This window comes from Poromitra crassiceps, assembly GCF_964638095.1.
Source record: "Poromitra crassiceps genome assembly, contig: HAP1_SCAFFOLD_1822, whole genome shotgun sequence".
Classification (NCBI taxonomy): domain Eukaryota; kingdom Metazoa; phylum Chordata; class Actinopteri; order Beryciformes; family Melamphaidae; genus Poromitra; species Poromitra crassiceps.
In genome coordinates this window covers 1-22,264 of record NW_028150594.1, presented here as the reverse complement: position 1 = coordinate 22,264, position 22,264 = coordinate 1, and the positions used below count along the sequence as shown (strand labels likewise).

The following is a 22,264-nucleotide window of genomic DNA, read 5'->3' as shown; positions in this document are numbered from 1 at the left end:
AAGGAAAAGAGGTCGGCGGCCATGTAGTACTGGCTACCTCTTTTCCTTGCAAAAAGACCAATTATGTACATTTTGGATTAATATTTCATCGTGTGGTGATCTTGTGACCCAACACTTGATTTGACAACATAAATACAATTCATATAAAAAGTCAGTTTAACTAAAAACATTTTTACCATGCCCATGGTTTAAATCATAGAATAGAGGAGTGATCTCTCTCTCTCCAAACTCTTCAGCATGGTGGACGAGAGCCTGCTTGACCGTCTTGTATCCTGCCAGGACCACCACCTTCTTGTGTCCCAAGTAGACTGTGAACACTGACCCATATTTCTTGGACAGCTAAATAGATGAAGACAAGGGAAACATAGAGACATAGAGGAAGATAAGGAATCTGGCACAATAAAAAAATGATATTAATCATAATTTCTAGTATCAAACATACTGAACATACTGTTTGTTGATGCAAGTAAATATGGTTACTTACATAAAGAAACATGTAGGCTACAGTCTCCTAGCAAAGCAATGGGTAGAATTACAGTATTTCAGAGAGATAAGACATTTCTCACATCACATAGAGTATTGTAGGGTCTCTTGAGATCCAGCTGCAACATGTTACCAAGCAGGGGAAGAGGTTTGGGTCCTGGAGGCTCCTTCCTCTTTTCCTGGGAGCTGAAGCTGGAGGAGAAGAGGTAGAGGACCAGCAGGAACACAGCAGCCCCCAACAGGGAGACTGAACTGGAAGACTGGAGAAGACCTTCCAGTAGAGACATGGTCCCAGACGCACCAGGGACTGAACTACTCCACAAGTGCGAGCCCTGTGATTAAACAGATAGTTTGGATTATTTGACACCGGGTTGTATGAGGTATGTATCGACAGTATAGGAGAGTAAGAAGGCCCATCTAAACACATCAGTTTAAGTGTACACTATTAACGTTTTCAGCTCTTTACCTTTCCGGTAAAACCTCGCTCCGTGACTTCCGGCTATGGTCGGAATGTAGAAACCAAAGTGCTGTACTATAATGTTATGGATCCAGCAAGTTTCTTCAAGTACTTCTTTGAATATTTCGTTTGCCCATTCTTCTTATTTTGTCTCTAACTCGTAGTGACTGGCAAGGTTAGGCTGCATACTGCTGCATTTCTATGGGGGAACGAAAGCACTGCGGACCAGAACACAGGACCGGAACACGGGGCAGGACATCCTGCCTATAGTATTATATACATGTGGTGGGTGGCGCCAACGAGAAAAGGGGAGGTGCCCGAATTATCATTATGTATGTATTTTAATTAAATGTTAAAACTACACGACTGCTTTAAAATACCTGGTACGTCGATGGTAACTGTCCTATCGACTACCAGCCGCCTTCAACCCAGCAGGGAAGCAGATGATCTGCAATACATGATTAAACAATAAATGTCACTCATAGGCTCACAGAGTACCTGACCCGGTGAGGACTGTCCCGGTGTTGATCACCACCTCTCCTGGGCTGAACAAGGTGGTCTTTAACCTGGTTGAGTGTTTAGGCTGCTGGGCGTACTGGGCGGATGACAATGGGGACCTCGGGGCTTAATTTTTGGCCTATTTCTACCCGTTCAAGTGGCAGTGAATCACTTTTTGGCACAACACCAGTCTCCATTTCTCCAAACTGATACCGTGCCGGCTGCATTCTACTGCATGTAGTAAACTACATTGACTGTTGACAAGCTCATACAACCCCACATCAAAAAATCCGAACTATCCCTTTAATGTGTAGTAGCCTAACAAGTAGGCCTAGGCTACCAGCATTTTGTATAGCATGTAGCCTAACAGCACAAAGTGCTTTACGATAAGACAAAAAAAACATTATGGGGAGCTAGGAAACAGGACCAAGAGAAAGTAGGTTAAAATTAAAATGATACTGAAATAGAATGACAAAAGAGAAATGGCACAGATTAAATTAATGCAAGCTAAAAAAAAAAGAAGAAAAGTAAGCTACATAAAACCAAATCTGTAAGATTTAAAAGATTACACGCGTGACTCCAGCCTTGATGGCAAAACCACAGGGACTTTCAGCCGAACTGAACTAGGACTAGGCTACAGTGATTTGCATTTACTGTGATGATGTGAAATCTTAAAAAACAAATTATATGCAGTTGAGTTGTCAATGATAGCATAGCCTACCGGTATGTCAAACCAGATAAATGGGCTATTTTAATAGAAATTGTAATATTTGAATTGTAGGCTATACATTCTTTATGTAGCCTACATGATACTAAGGTTAGTTAGCTATCTCTCCAGTCCTACCAGGCTCTTGGAAGCGGTCAACAATTATTTCCTCCAGAGATCATCTGTGTGACAGTGGTATTTAGCAGCTTGACAGTCAGTTGGTCCGTTTCTGCAGTAGAGAAGACTTTTCACTCGTAATGAATTTATTTCCTCCTTGGCAGAAAAACACAAGACTCGAGCCTCCAGAAACTCCCGCAGGACAGGTTCAACTGAAACGAAACCCTTGACTAATCGACCGGACTGATAAAAATAGGTGCAAGCAAAACACTAATGAGGGTTTCCACATTCCAATCATGGAAGTTGGAAACCCTCATTAGTGTTTTGCTTGCACCTGTGTTTACCCTGCCTTTTCGACACAAAATGGCGCCCTAGCAGGGTGGGAATTTCGTCATTTTAGTTGCAAGGCCAACTGGCCTTCCGCTGCGGTCCGCATCACAATTTTTTTAGAGCACAAGACCAGGGTACAAACAATAGGCCATTGCTCTATTGACAGCATTAAAATTAGCCAATGACACATCCTTTGCAGAGGGCAGTCTACATTAAACTGGTAGCAGGGCACTGCCAAGGTGGCTAATAGGGCTCTCAGGGCATCTCAGGCCAGAGAGAGGGGCAATGCAGGCCATGGCACGATGGCCTCCTGCTCGTTAGCCTAGCGGCTGTATACACACACACACACACACACACACACACACACACACACACACACACACACACACAGATTAAATTCTGATTAATCATTAACTGTTATTTAACAGTTGTGACTTGTAAACTGTTACTGACTCAACCCAATATCAAACTAAAAAACTGTGACTGTAATCATTTGGGTTGAAGTATATAAATGAAATAGTTCAGCTTCATTGAATCAAAACAATGAATAGTGAGATCATGAAAGGTGTGAATTACTGATTTCAAAACGGAGAACCAGACAGTGTCTTTGCTTCCATTTGCATAGAGCATTATTTAATTTAAAAAGAATAGCAATACATACACAGTTGACAAGGTCAGTTGCATGGTATACAGTATACACAATTACAATGATGTAAATTCCCTTTTTAAATATGATACATTGTATTTCCGCATCACCAATTCAGCATTACCATCAACACAAACCTTTCTTTTTCCCCCTCAACTTAAGAATGCAACATTTAAGTTGATTCAAGTCATCAGGTGTAAGAGACATGAACTGTGCAAATACATACAAACGTAACAAAGAAAACTCTTTAAGACCAATAATAAGCCCCATACAGTGTCTTCCTGGAATGTCAGTCTCTACTTCAGTGTCTTTTCCACACACTTGACATTTAACATTTTGCTACCGGTCAGACAAAGCGCTTCAAATCATACCAAGCTAACCATTAACAAAGTTGATTCATTTACTTGAGTGCTTTTTTGCTTATGTGTAAAATAATAAATACATTCATCTCTCGTCTGTGGAGGCAGAGGGAACTTGTTGAGAGTAGGAATGTCACTTTCACTTGTAGCTACACGAGCAAGTTAACATGATTGCAACTTCCTTTCCACAGGGCGGAAAGGAGGGAAACCGAGAATATCTTCTACATGGTGAGAATGTTGTTTTGATACATTAACTGACTTGAGACGTGAATCTTTCTGCAAGTTCTTGAAATAGGACACGCTAAACAGAAGTTAACAGAAGCACATCGAAATACAAGAGGAACAAACAGCGCTGATCATTTTCCTCAGAACAACGCATGTATCACCCATTTACACCTGCTTTTCAAATGCGACCTGTATCTGGATACTTTATCTAGATAATGGTCGCACTTAAAAACCAGGTGTAAATGGGGTGTAAGAGATCTGAACACAATGTGAGCCAGGCTACCTCCAGATGTGGTCAGGAAGATCGGATCACATCATGATCACAATGCATTTACACCTTGCATTAAGCATGAATTTTTTCCTTATCCGGATAACATCCAGATCTGGATACAGGTCACATTTAAAAAGCAGGTGTAAATGGGGTGTATTTGTAGAGGCTTTGTTAAACTCACAGGTTGGTTCATGGCTTTCCTTGAAGGAGAAGCTCTGCACTAAAGATGCAGTGGCCTTCACAATAACAATCAATCTCCTGGTTTAATAATGAAGGAATATCACAGCACTGGTATAGGAACGGCTGGATGAGTTCTGGGATAGTGTGTTGTCTAACTCTCTTTCGCCCCATTTACACCTGGTTTTTAAATCCAGATAACTTATCGGGATACAGGTTGCATTTAAAAACCAGGTGTAAATGTGGTCTCTCTCACACCAAAACACACACACACACACACACACACACACACACACACACACACACACACGCAATCTAGTAAGTCAAGACGTCCCATTTCAACATCCCATTGGAAATAATCTTGTGTGTCACAGATAGAGAAACCCATGTAGCCACACATAAATGACTTCAGCACTAGTGCCCAACATGTCTTTTGGAATAGGTCCCATGTAAACTGTAATGGCTGGAGATCATGACATGGTCACGCACAGTTGCTGTAAGTTGTTTGGCGGCAAAAACTAAAAGAGGTGCAAAGAACCATCGGCTTCACAAGAGCTGAACAGACTGGAGTAAATATACTCTTTAAGATAAATCTTTGATTAAGACGATCTTCCAAATGATTGCTACTAGTATCTCTATGATCTCCCAATATCGTGCATTTCTGTAAAATGTAATTCACGCATGCATTCATTAATGTGCCCAAAACAGTATTTTAGGATCTGAATGAGTAAGTGGTTTTAGTACCATGAATACATTACATTATTTACATCTGGCAACAACATTAAGCGGCTTTTAAGGATAACCAGGCTTTTTGTTTGGGGCAATATAAAGGGGGGAAAAAAACTCTTTTGTTAGATAAGGCGCAAAGGTGTGCAACTATTTCATAAGTATTGAATGGAGTGGTTCATTCTCTTGTGATTATTAACAATCACAACTGAGCACAGATTCTCAGAAACACAACAATCAAGTGATAAAACAAAATTATAAATAACAAAAAAAAGACAAGCTGCACACACAGAAGTGCACATGCATATAAACCCTGTCTGTCACACAATGCAGAGTAGTACGTACTAATTTTCATATCTAACGGGTACGTGTCATTGTCTTTTGTTTTCGACCTCACTGAACGGTTTAGTGTTAAGGTCCTGTTACTTGGTATAGTCGACCCCCTCAATCCCCACCTGTTCTAATCCTAACTTCCTTATCGCAAAACAAGAATGGCATGAATGAGCCAACAAAGACACATCAGGGCGATAGAGGAGCAGAAATGCCAAGGCTGATGTTTGGAGGCTGGCCTGTGTGGCCTGTGTGTGTGTGGTGGGCAAGTCACAGCAGAGGTCAAAACGGAGCTGGACGTACGCGGCCAGCGGCCACAGGACGGCCAGAGGGGGGCGCACTCTGCTCCAGCCCTGCACAGGAGGTGTATAGGCCGGTGTGTCCTGTGTGCACAGGTGTGGTATACAGTAACTGAGGCAAATCCATGTACACAGGTCATCCACACACACAGTAGAAAATGGAGATTGGACGGATGGCTTCTTCTTCACTCCACTTATTTCCTGCCGCCCTCTGTGCAGTGCTGGAACTGGGCGAAGCTGAGGAACACCTGCTCCAGTGAGATCTGGCCCACACAGTAGTCTTCAATACAGTATTTCTCCTTGGCTGCCTCCAAAGTGCCAAACACCTGAGGGGGAGTGGAGGAAGACGACGGTCAGGCAATCGATCTCTAGCCTTGTTCAAAGTTTTGAGCCAAGGTCAGAATTTAAAGCTACAGTTTGGAGCGAATTGTACATTTAAGTATTCCATTGAGGCTACAATGTTATAATTCAGGTAATTGAAATAATTATTCATAAGTGAGATAGATCAGCAGTACTACTTTTTGTCCTCTAGAGGGCAGTCTAACACCACAAGTGAAGGCATGCATTTATCCGCATGCCATTTAGCAAAGTGGAGAGAGTTTCCTCTGTAAAGCAGTTACCTGTGCCCAGGTGAGACTTTTGTCTGTCAGGTGATAGTGCACCATACCCTGGTGCTCATCCTTCAGTAGGCTTCCTGTGGCGAGAGAAAGACCATTTAGTTGAATCTGCTTTTTTTTAGTGATGGATCATCCTAACAATAACAACCCCTTACTTCTTACATTTGGTGAATAACAGATACATTTAACACATTGAGTGCCAGCCGTTTTTTCAATGCTGTAGGTAAGTTGTGCCAGGTTTTTTTTTTAGGATTCTGGCTCATTTTACAAGAGCCGAGGATTCTTTTCTGTTAAGACTTCGTGAACACCAATCATCTAAAAAGAACTAATAGAATGTGTGCTTTCTCTGTCTAAAAGAGTTAGTTTGTAGAGTTAGTAGTTATGTAGATATTAGCCGTTGAGTACAGCATGGTTTCAGAGATTTTCAGATAGTTTTGAGATAAATGGATTTTTAGAACCACCTCACGTGCCTGTGATTATGGGTGCCCTTGGGCAAGTCTGTATACTGTTTTGTGTGTGTGTGTGTGTGTGTGTGTGTCTGTGTGTGTCTGTGTGTGTGTGTGTGTGTGTGTGTGTGTGTGTGTGTGTGTCTCCAAACTCCTCCCTCCGTAGGTGTGGCTTTGCAGTGTTTTGTCACAGGCGAGTTTCTGTTGCCTCACAGATCCCAAAAAAATAGAAGGGAATCGCAGGAGCGGGGAAGAGGAGAGGAGAGGCGAGGGGGGGGGGGTTAGACACGGGAGAGAAATTCCTTCGCGATCCCCTTCTTCCAATCTTGAGGCAGCCTACTCCGCTCTGCTGCTGCTGCTGCTGCTGCTCCTCTGGGCTGGTGGTGCTGGCGGCTCTCGGGCGAGTCTGGAAACGGGCTCGTTCGTTTCTTGAGGTGTCGGCTGAGAGCTTTGAAGAAGCTTTTGCGATTCTGGTCTTATTTATGCGCAAAGGTACTCGAGTGTGTGTGTGTGTGCGCGCGCGCGCGCGCGCGCGCGCGTGTGTGTGTGTGTGTGTGTGTGTGTGTGTGTGTGTGTGAAATCGAAAGAGTTTTCGCCCAGCTATTTCCTTGAAAATTAGAATGGCTTTCTCCCGCGGACTGGCTTTCTCTCTGTCTGGAGAGAACTGTCGCCACTTAGTGGTCGGTAAAATAGATTATACACATTCTCTTCCTCCAATATTGATATAGAAGACGTAAAAGGGGTTGATTGATGTCCCACCGTCAAAAAAAAAAAATGTTTATGTAAGACGAGATATCTCGTCTTTGGCACTCAACGGTTGGATTATGTAAGACGAGATATCTCGTCCATGGCACTCAACGTGTTAATTTGGTTATCAGCCTAAGTGTGTGTGTGTGTGTGTGTGTGTGTGTGTGTGTGTGTGTGTGTGTGCGTGTGCGCACGCGCCTCTGACCTGGGAAGGTGCTTTCGATGAAGTCTTTAAATAGCTGCAGGTCACTTTCCTCCAACTCAGTCTCGACGTGTACTTTAGCCAGCAGGGTGTAGCCACTGCCAAACTTGCTCTTCAGGTGCTGGGGACTCCCGAGGCACTTGAACTGACCATTGACCATCACCGCAAGCCTGGTGCAAAGCGCCTCACATTCCTCCATACTGATGACGGGACAGCCCGGGAGGACAGAGGAGAGAGATGGAGTAGGAAAGTGTAAGACGCATGACGGTATGAATCTTGGGTTTGATTATTTTGAGAGGCAGTAATGAATTGGAACCGATGCACTACAGGTTTTCGAAGGCAAGTAACAGCTGTTGACTGAACCAATATGTGTGTGTGTGTGTGTGTGTGTGTGTGTGTGTGTGTATATAATGCTCACCTATGAGAAGTTATGATTATGGCCTTGCCAGACTCCCGTGTGCGTGTGACGGCGTCCCATAGCAGCCGTCTGGCCACAGGGTCCATCCCAGTCGAAGGCTCATCCAGGAAGATGACCGGAGGCCCGCCAATCAGAGCAATGCCTGCACTCAGTTTCCGCTTGTTGCCCCCACTGCGCATTTTCATGTTTATATGTGACACACACACACACACACACATCTCAAATTAATGGTTAACACAATAGGGGACTATTCAAGGCAAGCTATTGAACACAACGATGGCGGGTGTAGGATGCAAAATGGCTCCAATTTCTCCCTTGCCTACCTGTAGCTGCGGACCAGTTTATCAGCATGAGGCTCCAGCAGCAGTGACCTCAGGATGTTCTCCACACAGCCGGACACATACTTCTCTGGTATCCCCCTGAGCCTGGCATACATACTCAGAGTCTCTCTTCCTGTCATGTGGTCCAACACAGCGTCAAACTGGGGACAGTAGCCGATGCGCTGCTGCACCTGCAGCACAGAGATGAATGTACGTTTCAAAATACCAGCATGTATGACATCTGAACAAAACACCCTATTGCCACCGCCTGCAGATAAAACACTGCCTTCCGCCTGCAGAGACTGCTCACATGTGCCACCTGGCGGTTGTTGGTGCGCACTACATCTACTAGTGCAAAAAAACTGGAATATACAACCATTACCGCAACCACTGTGGCCATACTGTTGCAGTAAAGGGGTATAACAGGTAACATCTGTACATATGAAAACAAAAAGTTAGATTTTGTTTGATGAACATTAGGGCAAAGGCAATCATTTCCAATGGAAGCCAAATCTTAAGCTCTCAAATGGTTTTCATTTCATGTGTCTATCTGCTATAGAGACTTTAGTAAACATTGACAATTCTGTCAAGTTTGACAGAAAACTCAGATGCCTTAGGTTTTAGAACTTTGGCCTTAGGTCTTAATGGGTTAAATACCTCTTCTAGGTCGCCAATGCCACATGGGAATGGCCGACTGCAATGCAATCAGACTGCAGTGAACCGCAAAAGCCAATTTATCTTGTACTCGATATGAACCCCATTGTCATCCGTCTCTTCCTCCCTCTCCTACCTTCTTGATGTCACTCAAGATGCTGTAACCGTCAATGTAGGCATCCCCAGAGGTGACGCTCTCGTCCCCGGTCAGCATCTTAAAGGTAGTGGTCTTCCCTGCTCCATTGAAGCCCAGCAGACCAAAACACTCCCCTTTGCCCACAGCTAGAGACAGCCTGTCCACCGCCAGGAGAGTCTCGCCACCGCTGTACACCTGAGCAAGCCAGATAACACACACTGCTGTACACCTGAGCAAGCCAGATAACACAGGATTCATACCAGCGCTTTCCATCTCAAACAACACACACACACACCAGTCACGCAAGTCTGAGCACCGAGGCACTCTCTGTCACAGTGAGTGTCTCTCTCTCTCTCTCTCTCTCTCACACACACACATCATATCACTTCATATCACATCAAAACATGCAGTCGAGGTCCTGCACTGTGTACCTTGGTGAGTTCCTGCAGTACAAGGGGGCTGCCGACCATGGACTCTACCATCGGCTGACACTCCAGAACCCTCTTCCTCTCTTCGGCCACATCCCTGTCCTCCGGATGCAGTGCAGCATCCTCTATCAGAGGTAGCTAACATGCGCACGCATGCACACACACACACGCGCACGCACACACACGCGCGCGCACACACGCGCACACACACACACACACACACACACACACACACACACACACAGCTGTGTTAGTGTTGGAAGTGTATGATACCAAATATCTTCAACACAAAGTAGGATATTTCTCCCAACAGACTACAGAGGGCTGTCAGGTGATGTAAAGCATGCTCTGGCAGACACAGTGCAAGTCCACAGCTCTTATAGTGATTTGGAGTATGCACTACTAGGGCTACAGACACGACAGTTTACTATGTCACAGTACCCTACATTTGGAACCATCTGAATGATCAGATCATTCACTGTACCTACACCCATGACTCATATTGTTTTCAGAAATCTTCCTTTTTATATGGCTCATTTTAAATACATTTAACTTGGCAAACGTGCAGTTTTCCAATGAGACCTCCTACATGGTCCGAGCTGTGGTTGGCAGGAGATTTTTGATGCAAGCCACAAAGCCTCCAATCTCACAAAAAAAAAAAAAACGGAAAAATATTAGACCCTAGCACCCACCTCTGAGTGCATCAATCTGCCAAATTCAACCCTCCCGCCCTCCCTCTACCTGCTTGTGTCTTCTGCCCAGGGAGCAGAGGAGACACTGGAGAGTGCGGACACACTGAAGTTCTAACCTGCTTGTGTCTTCTGCCCAGGGAGCAGAGGAGACACTGGAGAGTGTGGACACACTGAAGTTCTAACCTGCTTGTGTCTTCTGCCCAGGGAGCAGAGGAGACACTGGAGAGTGTGGACACACTGAAGTTCTAACCTGCTTGTGTCTTCTGACCAGGGAGCAGAGGAGACGCCGGAGAGTGCGGACACACTGAAGTTCGATGACAAACAGCAGCACAATGAAGACTAGGCCCTGCAGTGAGAAGGCCACCAGGAAGCGGCCTACACCAGGCTCCGACATGGAGAAGTAGTTCTCCTGGTACGTGATGTCTGGGACACAACAACACAACTTATGTTAAGTAGCGTAAGTGCGCAAGTGCGTTTTCAGGGGTTGACATATCTATATTTATAAGATTCTTCATCATTCGTGTAATAATAGTCAGTATAATGAAGACCGTGACCATTCAAAGCCATGTGTAATATTGCCACCCACATAATGAGTCGTCATTATGATGATATCTTCAACAGTCATTACATTAAATGGTCAATTCTGGCAGCATATCACATTGTTATTGTGAGCTTGCCAATCTCAAAGCAACAACATTTAGCACCTCTACACTAAAAGTAAATACCTCTTCTCTCTGCGTATCTAGAGTTAAGCTGTACTTACTGAGGACCTTGCAGATGACTAGGGTGAAGGGAGGTCTGGAGGTACAAAAGGTGATGAATTCGTAGTTCTGGTAGAATTGGCTGAAGGACATGCCCAGGCAGTAGTTTGGGAAGATCAGGAACACCTTATCCAGCAGATGTGCCATGTCCTGCAGGTTCAACTCTGGACAAGGAATTGAGAAATTAAATAAGGGAGGAGAGAATCAACAAGGCAAAGGGAACATTATTTTGTACCTTTCTCAATGTCTCATACCTTGCTCAAGTCTACTTAAATAGGTATGGAGACAATGGGGATCAAACCTGGGTCCTTCCAGGCGGGGTCTTTCCAAATCCCTCAATTTATAATTCTATCGAATCAGTTAATCAATTAAGGAACAAGGACAGTCTGCAAAACCTTAATGATTCTCATCCAAAACTTTTAGCTCAACTCTGCACTCAACACTCATCCAAACCTGCCACTGTTTTGAGTTTTCATCTCCCCCCAAACTTCCAGATAATTTGAGATACTCCAAATGTCTACAAGCAGCTCTCCTCTCACCTGGGATGGTCATGATGGTGACAGCCAGAAAGGTGGCCGTGCCAGAGATGATGTTGAAGATGGTGAGGCGTGTGTAGGCGGTGGCGGCGGTGGAGAAGAGGAAGCTGAGCAGGTACATTAGAGGCACCACGGCCCAGCCGTACAGCAGCAGCATCAACAGCACGTCCACCAGGTGGTTGTCCTCTACAAAAGCCTTGACTGCAAACGCCTGGAACACCACCTGAGAGAGGCGAGCAGGACGGGACAGAGGGAGAGTGAAGTAAACATGGGAGGCAGAGGGAGAATGATAGAAGAGAAAGGGCTTCCCTGTACAGAGATAGAAGATGTAAAGAGCCAGCCACGACTCATGTGGTGCCCTATGCAAGATTTTAGCCCCTTGGATCAGTTGTTCACATTGGTGCCTAACTTTGTGTAAATGTGGGAGGGCAAAATGGGAAGAGGGTGGGGGGTCTGGGAGAGCTCCCTTAACAGTATCTGGTTTGTGTAGAGTGCCAAAGTCATGCCCTCTTCCGGGTTTCCCATAGACGTAAAGAAAAAGAAAAGAAAAAAAAAAGTGGTCAGAGTGAAATGTTCTATGGTCTCCTGATTCTGAATATAGCTGAATCGCTTGGTTTGACCAAGTAAAACTCCTCTTATAAGGACTTTTTGAAACGTCTATGGGAAAATGAATGGGGAAGGAAATCCCTTAGGTCCCATGTCCAAAAAGGTGTGACTTTGGTACTCTATATATACTGCGATGCGTGATTCATATTACATTAAAGAACCCAATTCATTTAAAGAGATGCTATATAAACACAGGCAAACCCCCACAAGCAAAACTCAGACTGACCAGCATGAGGACACAGGGCAGCAGGAAGTTGACCAGGTCCCACAGCAGGGCAGAGAACCAGAAGTTTGACAGGTAGACCCCGCTGACCTGCTGCACGTGCTTGGACTTAATGGCCGACTCTGTAACCAGTAACAGGGCAAAGGTGCTGGACAGGGAGGCCATACCGTACATCAGGTTGATGGCGATGGCAAAGCCCGTCTGACCCCTAAGGATGAAGGGAAGGACAACAGAGAAGGTTAGGAGGGAAAGGAGACGAGGAGGTGGAAAGCCAGAGGAGGAATTGAGGAGAAATGGTGCAACGGGAGGATGAAAAGAGAGCGAGATACAGAAAACCGGTTCAAATGATCTCGCTAATCCTTCAACTTGGTTCAATGCAGGTGGCGTATTGATTTGTCAGACTTGATTTGTCAGACTTGGGTTATCTTGGGTAACGGCACGCTCCTGTTTTGACAAAGTATTGAGTCGAAATCAAGATCAGTATGATCAGCATAATTGGCTGGCACAATACCATGGCTTTGTACTGCGGCCAAGCAAGAGTTATCATTACGTCTGCCAACAGAGTTGGCCGGAACGTCATGTTTTTGCCCCCGTTTGTCTGTTTGTTGGCAGGATATCTCAAAAAGTTATGAACGGATTTGCATGAAACTTAGTTTGCAGAAAGGTTGGTCATGAAACTTAGTTTGCAGAAAGGTTGGTCATGGGACAACTTCCAACTGATTCACTTTCCACGCTACTTTTACAGACCAGAATATCTCAAACGGCCTTGAAGAGTTTAGTCATCAATATATGATGTATGCTAGCAGTACATGTAGGTAAGATGATTTTGGGTTTAAAAACCTACATGAATGTACAGTATTGGGATGAAAATATTTTAAGGAAATTAATTAAATGCATAGTTTTCCCAGTATGCAACTAGACATACCTAGCTAGGAACTACTAATTTTAAAAGTAGCTGATTGTGTGTAATTATAGATCCCAACATTTTTAGATAAGAAAAATTATTTGTTGGTTGCAACTGCGACTTATTCAAAGAAGCATGTCCCCTAGCCACTTGTTGTCAGCTCCTTCTTTCTCACTAGCTCACTCATTTACCCATCCATACTCCTTTCTACTCAGTGAGGCCATTTACACCTGGCATTAACATGCGTTTTTGGTGATCTGATTGCAATCTGATCACCCAAAATGGGGGTCCTCTCAATCCGCATACAGTTCCCGTATCCAGATTGAGAGGACACATTGCATTTACACTTGTGTTCAATGTGGTCACAATGCATCCCTGACCACCTCCGGATGTGGTTTGGCAGATCAGATTGCAATCCGTCTTCAATGTGTCTTGGGGGCGTTTACACCTGTAGTTTCAAGTGGTCAAGCACAATCTGATTGCAATCTGATGACAGAAAACGCATGTTAATGCCATGTGTAAATGGCCTCAGTTGAGTGTACCCCTGTTTGTTCAATCTCTTGTCTCGAACTCACTGCGTCCCCCGACACCCTGCACTCACTCAGTTAGCTGGCTCTGGGCGATCTCAGAGAGGTTGCGTGGCATGGGGTAATTGCCGGTCTGGATGGAGGCGTTGGGCCCTGCCATGAGCTTGAACAGGGCATTGTCCAGCATCATGAGGGCTGTGGCGGGCGTGTGGTAGCCCTCGTTGTTGAAGTAGGCTGTTGCCTCTACAAAGCGATTGCTCCTGCCGCGGAAAGCGGCGCCCACCACACAGTGCTCGTTGAAGGCTCCGCCCTCCTCCTCTGCCTGGGTCAGGATGTAATCAGTGAAGTCTGAGGGGGGTGATGAGGAGGAATGAGTCAAACAATAAACAGTCAGCTATGTAGTCAGAATTCCCAGGTATTTATTTTTGATAACCTTCAACACATTGAGGAAAAGAGACTCATTATTACACAGTCTTTCATGGTGACCTCCAGGCTAATTAAGCCTCTTGTCTACCTTGTGAAAAGCACTTTGAATTACAATTGGAATGTGTATGAAATGTGCTATATAGGTAAGCACACCTCGCATTTTTCCATCTTAAGGGCAGTTTAGAGTCCAGCGATTTATGGTCGTTGCGACCGACCATGATCACATTCCATCGTTGGTGATAACGACAAGTGTTTATAGAGACAGTCCGCATGTCTGGGAACGCCCACAAAATGTTAAACGGCTGGCGCGCGAGTGGGGTAAAACCGCCCATATATCTCATGGGCTGCCTCACCAAAAGACGGTGCTGCGGCTCTAAACTACAGGTTTGGGGGTTCTAGAGCAGAACACAAGACGTCTGCTCAGATGTGCGTTTACTGCGGTGGTTAAATCCCTGATCGTGTCTGCCTGGGCTGGGCTATCACCTAAATTCTAACTTTGCTGAATGGATAGAACGGGGTTTTTTACCCCACCCTGACCACGCCCCCAGCCAGGCTGAGCCAGCTAAACCAGCGTCTATGACGAGACGTGGCCTCAACCTATACTTCCAGCGACGGGCGATATGCCAGCGTTGTGATGAACGTTGCGACCATCGTCAAGACTTCATCTGGATTCAACCTTGACCCCATCGTTGGCTCCGCTGTCATGACAACCACAATTTGTTTCTCTCCTACCGCAATTTCTGAAGCCACTAGTTAGCTAGTTAGTTGAATTAACAATGGCAGAAGATCACATATTTGTCAAAAACTTAATAAACACAATGACACGGTTCCCGTGCCTTTGGGCTAAAGACCGGGCAGATTATAAAGATGCTGTTAAAAAGGCAAATGCCTGGAAAGCAGACATTCTCAACACAGACTAACCATACAGCATGTTAGCAAGCAGATAGACAGTATTGTAATGTTGCAATCAAAAGGGTAACGTGACTGACTTGACTGGCAGCTTCTCTGTCTGTCCGTCCGTGTTGGCATTAATCCATGTGAAAATATAACACATCCTGCTCAGCGCCTCTGCGATGCGTTCTCCTCTCACCTGGGTGTTTATACTTTTTACGAGCGACAGCGTCCAAAATCAGCGTCAAGCAATTCTGGAAAGGTCGTCACGTTCAGCGATACCCGTTGGGCTATGATAAATCGCTGGACTCTAAACTGCCCTTTATTCAGTCCACTCACCAGTGATGTTGATGGGCTGGCCTAGCTGGGCAGACAGCTGGGAATTGTATGCGTCTGCCAGCACAGTGGCCAGGGGACCCGCCCCGGGCTCCAGGGCCACAGGCACCCTAGTTTGGCCATAGCGACGGAGGGCCAGCCTCAGCTCGGGGGCCGTCTGGTGGTCGGGTAAGGAGCGTGCCACAATCAGAGCCACGACAGTGAAGACCAGGGGCACCAGGAACTGAGCCACCATCACCTTCCAGTTCCTCCAGCTGTAAAGCGCCCGCTTCAGGAACATGGCATAGAACTGCTGCAGGTATAGTCGGACCTGGTGCGGGACAACGGAGATGGAAAGGGATAGAAATGTGATCAATATGAGTGATAATCATGAAAAATAATAATAATAATAATATTTCAATAAATAATTGATTAAAAAAAAGCAGGAAAAATGAATTGCGAGGTGACGGCTTTAACGTTTACAGTGCTGCGTTGTACAAACTCTACACAAGCCTGCGCAGTATGTAGCACATTCCTCTATGTCCCTCCTTTGAATGAAAAGCATTGGTTGTCTCATCATCTCGTCTCACCCCGGTGTTCAGCTTGATGTTGGAGCAATCCTCTGAGATGAGCGTGCCGCTGTCTGTGAAGTCAGTGTTATCGGTCATACCACTGATGCTACTGGCGTCGTCCGTGCTCCAGTCATGGGAGCGTCTCTCATGTTGGTACTGCAGCGCTGGCAGTTGGATCGCCTGGATGTCCAAACTGGAATCCACCAACTTCCCCACCCTGAACGCATAAATCACCTGGTGGTTATCCACTAGCGAAGACAGCTTAAAAGTATGATGTACCTTAAATATGAAGTCTTCATTTTCGATAGCATCTGGCTATGGAGTTAGAAGTCCTGTGTTTTGGAAGTGTGTTGTTGCCACTAATTCTGTGATAATCAAAGCAAATTTTTATTCTGTTTCTGCACTTTGTGATGTGCCTGGGTCAGATATGTGACTACATTTTTTTTTTTTCAAAGTCAAACAATATACATTGCTATTATGATGGATTATTAATTTTCACTGCATTGCATGTTGTTTCTGAAAAAAAAAGAAAATAGGAAATACTTAGACTCGTGTGTTGATCAGAGTTGTGAGGATTGGGTGGGCTGATTTTCAGATTTCAAATTGGGCAAGTTAGAGAATGGCTGCACTAGGGTGTAATTTATCCACTGCTAATGGATTTATGATTTCAGAAATAAAAGATGTTTCAAACTTAAAATATGTTTGGAACTCCCCTTTCTCTTGCATTCAAATATCTCTCTGTACATCCCAATGATCTCCGTGACTCCAACAAATGAAACTGCTGCATGAGCTAAAAAAGCATCAACCTGTTCATCTGATTTACAACAGGAGAATTGGTATCAAGAACCCAAATTCCACTGATATGGAGTTAGATGGATTGCCACATCCACACATGCCTATTTCTCTTGACAGTCTGTGTCACACTACCTGAGGAAGACCTCCTCCATAGTGGTTACTGAAGCTCCATAGCTGGCGATGCCCAACTCATCTCTGTTCATCTCCAGCTCAGCAAACAGCAGCTCAAACCTGGGAGCAAACAAAACAAAGTTCATGAGGAAAACACATTACACACCGCCTCACAGTGGATTAAATGTTAACGCATAGTATCAACGTAAGGGGAATATAAAGCCACTTCACTCAGTATCACCATCTTTTAAAATAAAAGAATCTTCAACACTTGGATAGTCTGCCTACAGAGTCTACGGAGTATTTGTAACATTTCGACAGATCATTGGTGGACATTCAACAATTCAACTGTTTAACAGATGTTAAACAGATTATCGATAGGGTATGTGACAATTCATGAACACACCTACTCCAGATGATGAGAATCAGGCGTGTGGAACGGGAAGCAAACAGAATCTATTGAATCGTTGAATGTCAACTAATAAACGGTTGAAATATTAATAAAAAAAAATACTTTGTAGTAGAGTCTCTGTAGGTGGACTATCCAAATAAAGTATTAAACAAATAATCTATATATATTTTTTTTACTCTTTGGATCCTGCTTGGACTTAAATCATAGTAACAGTAATATGTGCCACTGTCAAATTAAAGTGTTTAGCGTGTGTTAATGTGTGTGTGTGTGTGTGTGTGTGTGTGTGTGTGTGTGTGTGTGTGTGTGTGTGTGTGTGTGTGTGTGTGTGTGTGTATTTGTGTGTGTGGGGGGAAGTATTGATTTTCAGGGAATAAGAGAACATAAAATGAGACAAGAGGAGATAGTGTGACAGAGTGTGATAGAGAGAGAGTTGACCCTAGTGGCAGGACTTGTTGATACATGTGTAGTCTGTCTCACACATATCACTCTGACACAATCTGGGATACAGAGAAGTGTTAATTGGAAACACTGAAATGGAACACTGTAGGCTCCAGGGTTTGCACCATTCTCCATTCAGCTCTGTGTATGTGTGTGTGTGTGTGTGTGTGTGTGTGTGTGTGTGTGTGTGTGTGTGTGTGTGTGTGTGTGTGTGTGTGTGTGTGTGTGTGTGTGGGAGGTCAGAGGTCAGTGAACAAAGACTCGAGCGCCTCACCTGCCGGTGCTTTCCTTGGGCAAGATGTAAGAGAGCTCCGCCCCCGCGCTGCTCTCCAGCGTGGCGTTGGGGACGTACATGTGGACGAGGCGCGTGATCTCCGACACGTTGCACAGAGCGTCCTTCACTATGACCATGTGGTAGCCAGCACCTGGTGGCCAGTGGAAAGGATAAACGTGTATCAGGAGGACCATTATGTTTCCACGGGTAATAAGCATGTAATCCGGTCATAAGTGCGTCACCACATTTGGAGTGTCTGTTATGTTTTCAATTCCCCTTAAAGTCCAGGTTACGGTATATGAAGTGCTTCCAATACACGGGGACCAATCACAACCTTTTGAAAGCGCAACATGCACCCGTGTGTGACCAAAACAAAATGTAAGATGGGGAAGTGCAGCTCTGATGGGAAAGAAAGAGAGAAACCTTACTCTACATAGACCTCGTGAAAAACCATAGCAACAAGCAAAGTGGAAAACAACTGACTGACACAACGTCAGAGAGGAAACTCACGAGTCTAAACGTGGAAATGGTGTTTTGGTTCCTAAAAGTGGGTCCCAGTCTTTCATTTGGAAATATTTTGGTTTCAAACGAGACGACAAGCACGTACAGATTCTGAGCCTTAGGGTTGTAGCTATGCTTTAAAGTAAGAAAGGACGAATTATTTATTGTTTGAATTTTGTAGATAAAGACTGCAATTAGAGAAAGACAGTAAGAGTGAAAATAAGGTGTGGTGGTGCAACGGTTAAGATGCAAAAGTTGAATCAAATCAATTTGTTTCGTAAGACAGAGAAATAATCGTGATTAATCATCATGATCACGGATCAGGGTTATGCTTTTTACCATAAAATTTAAATCGTGCTTCGACAAAAGGATCATCGTCTTTTAAACTGCATCAAATTTGACACATTGTGACACAGATACCTCTTCACTTCCTCTCCTCTCCGCTAAAAGGCTCTTATGTGTCTGTCACCCTTCTCTCCACTCAGTAGCTCACACTTGAAAGAACACTCTCCGCCTCCATTTGCCTCCAGTCATCACGACCTCCTGCCCTTCCTGTTCGCCACCTCACTCTTCTTCATGCCGTCACTCACCGTATTTGTTCTTCAGGAAGAGGGGCGACCCGCAGCACTGCAGCTCTCCGCCTGCCATGATGGCGATGCGGTCGCCGAGCAGGTCCGCCTCATCCATAAAGTGTGTGGTGAGCAGGATGGTGCGGCCGCGCTTCTCCCCCTGCAGGAGGTCCCAGGTGGCGCGCCGTGCCGACGGGTCCATACCTGATGTGGGCTCGTCCAACATCACCACCTGGAGGAGAAGAAGTGAGATGGTTAGATGGGAGAAAGATTTGCGTATTGTTAGAGGATTTATAGAAAAACAGTGATGCTAGTGATTGTGTATCTGCGTGAAATTAACATAGTCCTTCCTAACCTTGGAGTCTCCGATGAGGGCAATGCCGATGGAGAGTTTTCTCCTCATGCCACCGGACAGGGTCTTGGAGTGGGCGTGACGCTTGTCCTCAAGGTTCAGGATGCGGATCATCCGGTCCACTTCATCCGGAATTCTGTCTCTGGGATAGCCTTTCAGCTGGACACACGGAGGAAGGAGAGGAGATCAACAGATTAAGTAGAGAAAAAGGCCATGTTCTCACATAATGATGATCTCTCTTTTTTTGGTGAGCCCACCAATCAGAATAAAGAGAAGGCGGGGGAAATCGAGGGAGTACATGGAGAAAGGTTGGTAGTAGTTGTTACTCTCATCAGAGAGAGTACAGTTTACAGTAATCAGCACAGCCACAGACCACAGCCTAAAGGAATGGGGTGCATAAATAGAAACAGGTGAAAAATTACACACAATCTTGTGATGGGATCTCACCGGCCGCGATGCACGCAACTTAAAACGAATGTGCGTGTGTCTGCGTGCATTTGCGTGCGCGTGCGTCTACCTGTGCGTAGAAGAGCAGGTGCTCTCTGACGGTCAGGTTGTCAAACAGTACGTCATGCTGCGGACAGAGTCCCAGGCTGCGTCGGATCAGAGCCATGTCCTGACAGATGTCGTAACCGTTGATATAGGCCCGGCCACTGGTGGGCGGGAACAGACCTGGACGACAAGAACATCACAGAACAGTGAGTGTGTGAGAGCGAGTGAGTGAGTGTGAGCGAGTGAGAGAGAGAGAGAGAGAGAGAGAGCGAGAGCGAGAGAGCGAGAGCGAGAGCGAGAGAGAGAGTGAGTGAGTGAGAGAGAGATAGAGAGAGAGAGCGAGTGAGAGAGAGAGAGAGAATGTTGTAGCCAGTCACCTGTCAGCATGGACAGTGTCGTGGTCTTCCCAGCTCCGTTGTGTCCCAGCAGCACTGTGATCTGTCCTTCAAACATGTTCACCGTCAGATCCCTGACAGCCTGCCGCGTCTTGTTGCCCACTTTGAATTCCTGCCGGGGGAGCGGACACAACCAAAACTATTTACATCCAACTTCCTTCCCGCGACCAAACAGGTGTGTGTGGGGGGGAAGGGGGAGGGGGGGGGGCAGACTAACCTTGTTGCTTTTCACCCCCCTGGAAACCAGCTGGAATGTTAAATAGCCGTCTAATGGTTTAATTGCCTGCTTTCCTGGCAGCCTACACCGTCTGGGCCTTTCTTTTTAGGACATCGCTCACCTTAGCTAGGTGCTTGATCTTGACCCCGGACACTAGACCAGCTGGCTCCGCCTCGATAAACTCTCCCTTCAGAGCCTTCTCTGCGTCCTCCTCTTCCTCCTTCTCCTTCACCAGGGCCATGCGAGGGCTGCTGCACCAGTAGGACGGCTGGAGGAAACAGGGAGGATGGGTAGAGCGAGCGGGGTGAAATCATGGCTGATATTTATTCAAGGTAATCTGTATCATAAATGTCAGTTGGGACAGCTTGGAACATGAAATGTGTGAAAACATACATTTTATTAAACCATTACTGACAGGTTCATTAAAAGGCTAGTGATCAGAGCCTTGGCAGAATTATTTCCACCCCAAATGGCTGTGAGATCACATCAGCAGCACCGTGCAGCAATGGTAGCATTTGACTCCAACTTGACCCGATGCTGCTGAAGCCAATCTACGAGGAGCATGTTCCTGTGTGGTGATTGAGTCATTCTGGGGGAAAAAATGTTTTGTTCCTCATCCGTCAAAGGGAAATTAATGATGTTGTGTTCAAAACCCGCCGCAGCCCGCATCCATGACGGAGTGTAAAGGTCAAACATTATCATTGCATATTGCACACATTGTATATTGCTCACATCCGCTTCTCAAACAGGCGAGCATATTACAGGATGTGACAAAGGATGCCGAGGAATACATTGATGTCCTTATAATAAAATCATATATCATGGAGGCAGAAGATATACATTGATGTTAACATTGTCCATCCATGTACCGGCAGGGACTGTTTCCTGACCAAACCTCCCATCTGACAAACTTCTTAGGAAGCACACTCTGCTCTCCAATGTGATGCCGTAGATCTCTCTCCCCCACACACACACACACACACACACACAATGCTGGGCATACAGAGGAGTGCGTCTGCAACTCATCCACACCCTGCTGGCAGACTCTGGAATTCCTGTCTGACTGCCAGGAAATGTGTGTGTGCGTGCGTGCATGCGTGCGTGCGTGCGTGTGTGTGCGTGTCCTATCGTAAGCATGTGTAGTTGTTATCAAGATAAGCCTAATTTGTCTTGGCTGGAGAGACTGGGGGGAAGCTTCCTGTCTTTCTAGCCAGCTGAACCTAAAGACTTCCTGTGGTCAATGCGTCATAACCTCATGTTTTCACTCCTCCCCCGCTGTCACCGTATCAGAGGCACTTTCACCGCTCGAGCACAAAGGCCACTTCCTGATCATAAACCAACCAGCTCATACCGCTCGGCACTCTTCAGCTCACGCTGCTCTGACCCGCACAGGCGACCCGACGCGAGTCCAAGCCACTGGTCTAATGGTTAAATTGGTGTTTTTTTCTTCTTCCGTGGAAATCCCATTGTATCTTGGAAGTCATCAGAAATGTATCATAAGGTGCTTTCAGACCAAACAGTTCTGGGGACTTCCTGAGAGGAACTGCACCGCTGTGCTGGGAAGGTTCCCAGGGGAACGACAAACCTTCAAGGGCTTTTTTTCTGTTCACATTCGCACCGCCAATAAGGAAGCACTGAAGTAAGGCTAGTGGTTAGCATGCTA

At 45.5% G+C, this 22,264-nt stretch overlaps 1 protein-coding gene across 1 annotated transcript; it reads right to left on the bottom strand.

Annotated features, from left to right (window-relative positions):
* Positions 1 to 3,247: 3,247 nt before the first annotated feature.
* On the bottom strand, positions 3,248 to 20,869 carry LOC310772048 (phospholipid-transporting ATPase ABCA3-like; the record flags this gene model as incomplete). Its single annotated transcript, XM_083664516.1, has 21 exons — positions 3,248 to 5,950; positions 6,245 to 6,318; positions 7,640 to 7,836; positions 8,055 to 8,225; positions 8,378 to 8,565; positions 9,165 to 9,359; positions 9,596 to 9,730; positions 10,535 to 10,707; positions 11,048 to 11,209; positions 11,585 to 11,804; positions 12,414 to 12,618; positions 13,916 to 14,189; positions 15,498 to 15,804; positions 16,064 to 16,262; positions 16,973 to 17,071; positions 18,076 to 18,226; positions 19,167 to 19,377; positions 19,501 to 19,656; positions 20,015 to 20,169; positions 20,367 to 20,496; positions 20,723 to 20,869. Coding segments are annotated over 21 exons (3,681 nt in total), but the record flags the coding sequence as incomplete, so codon positions are not given.
* Positions 20,870 to 22,264: the final 1,395 nt, after the last annotated feature.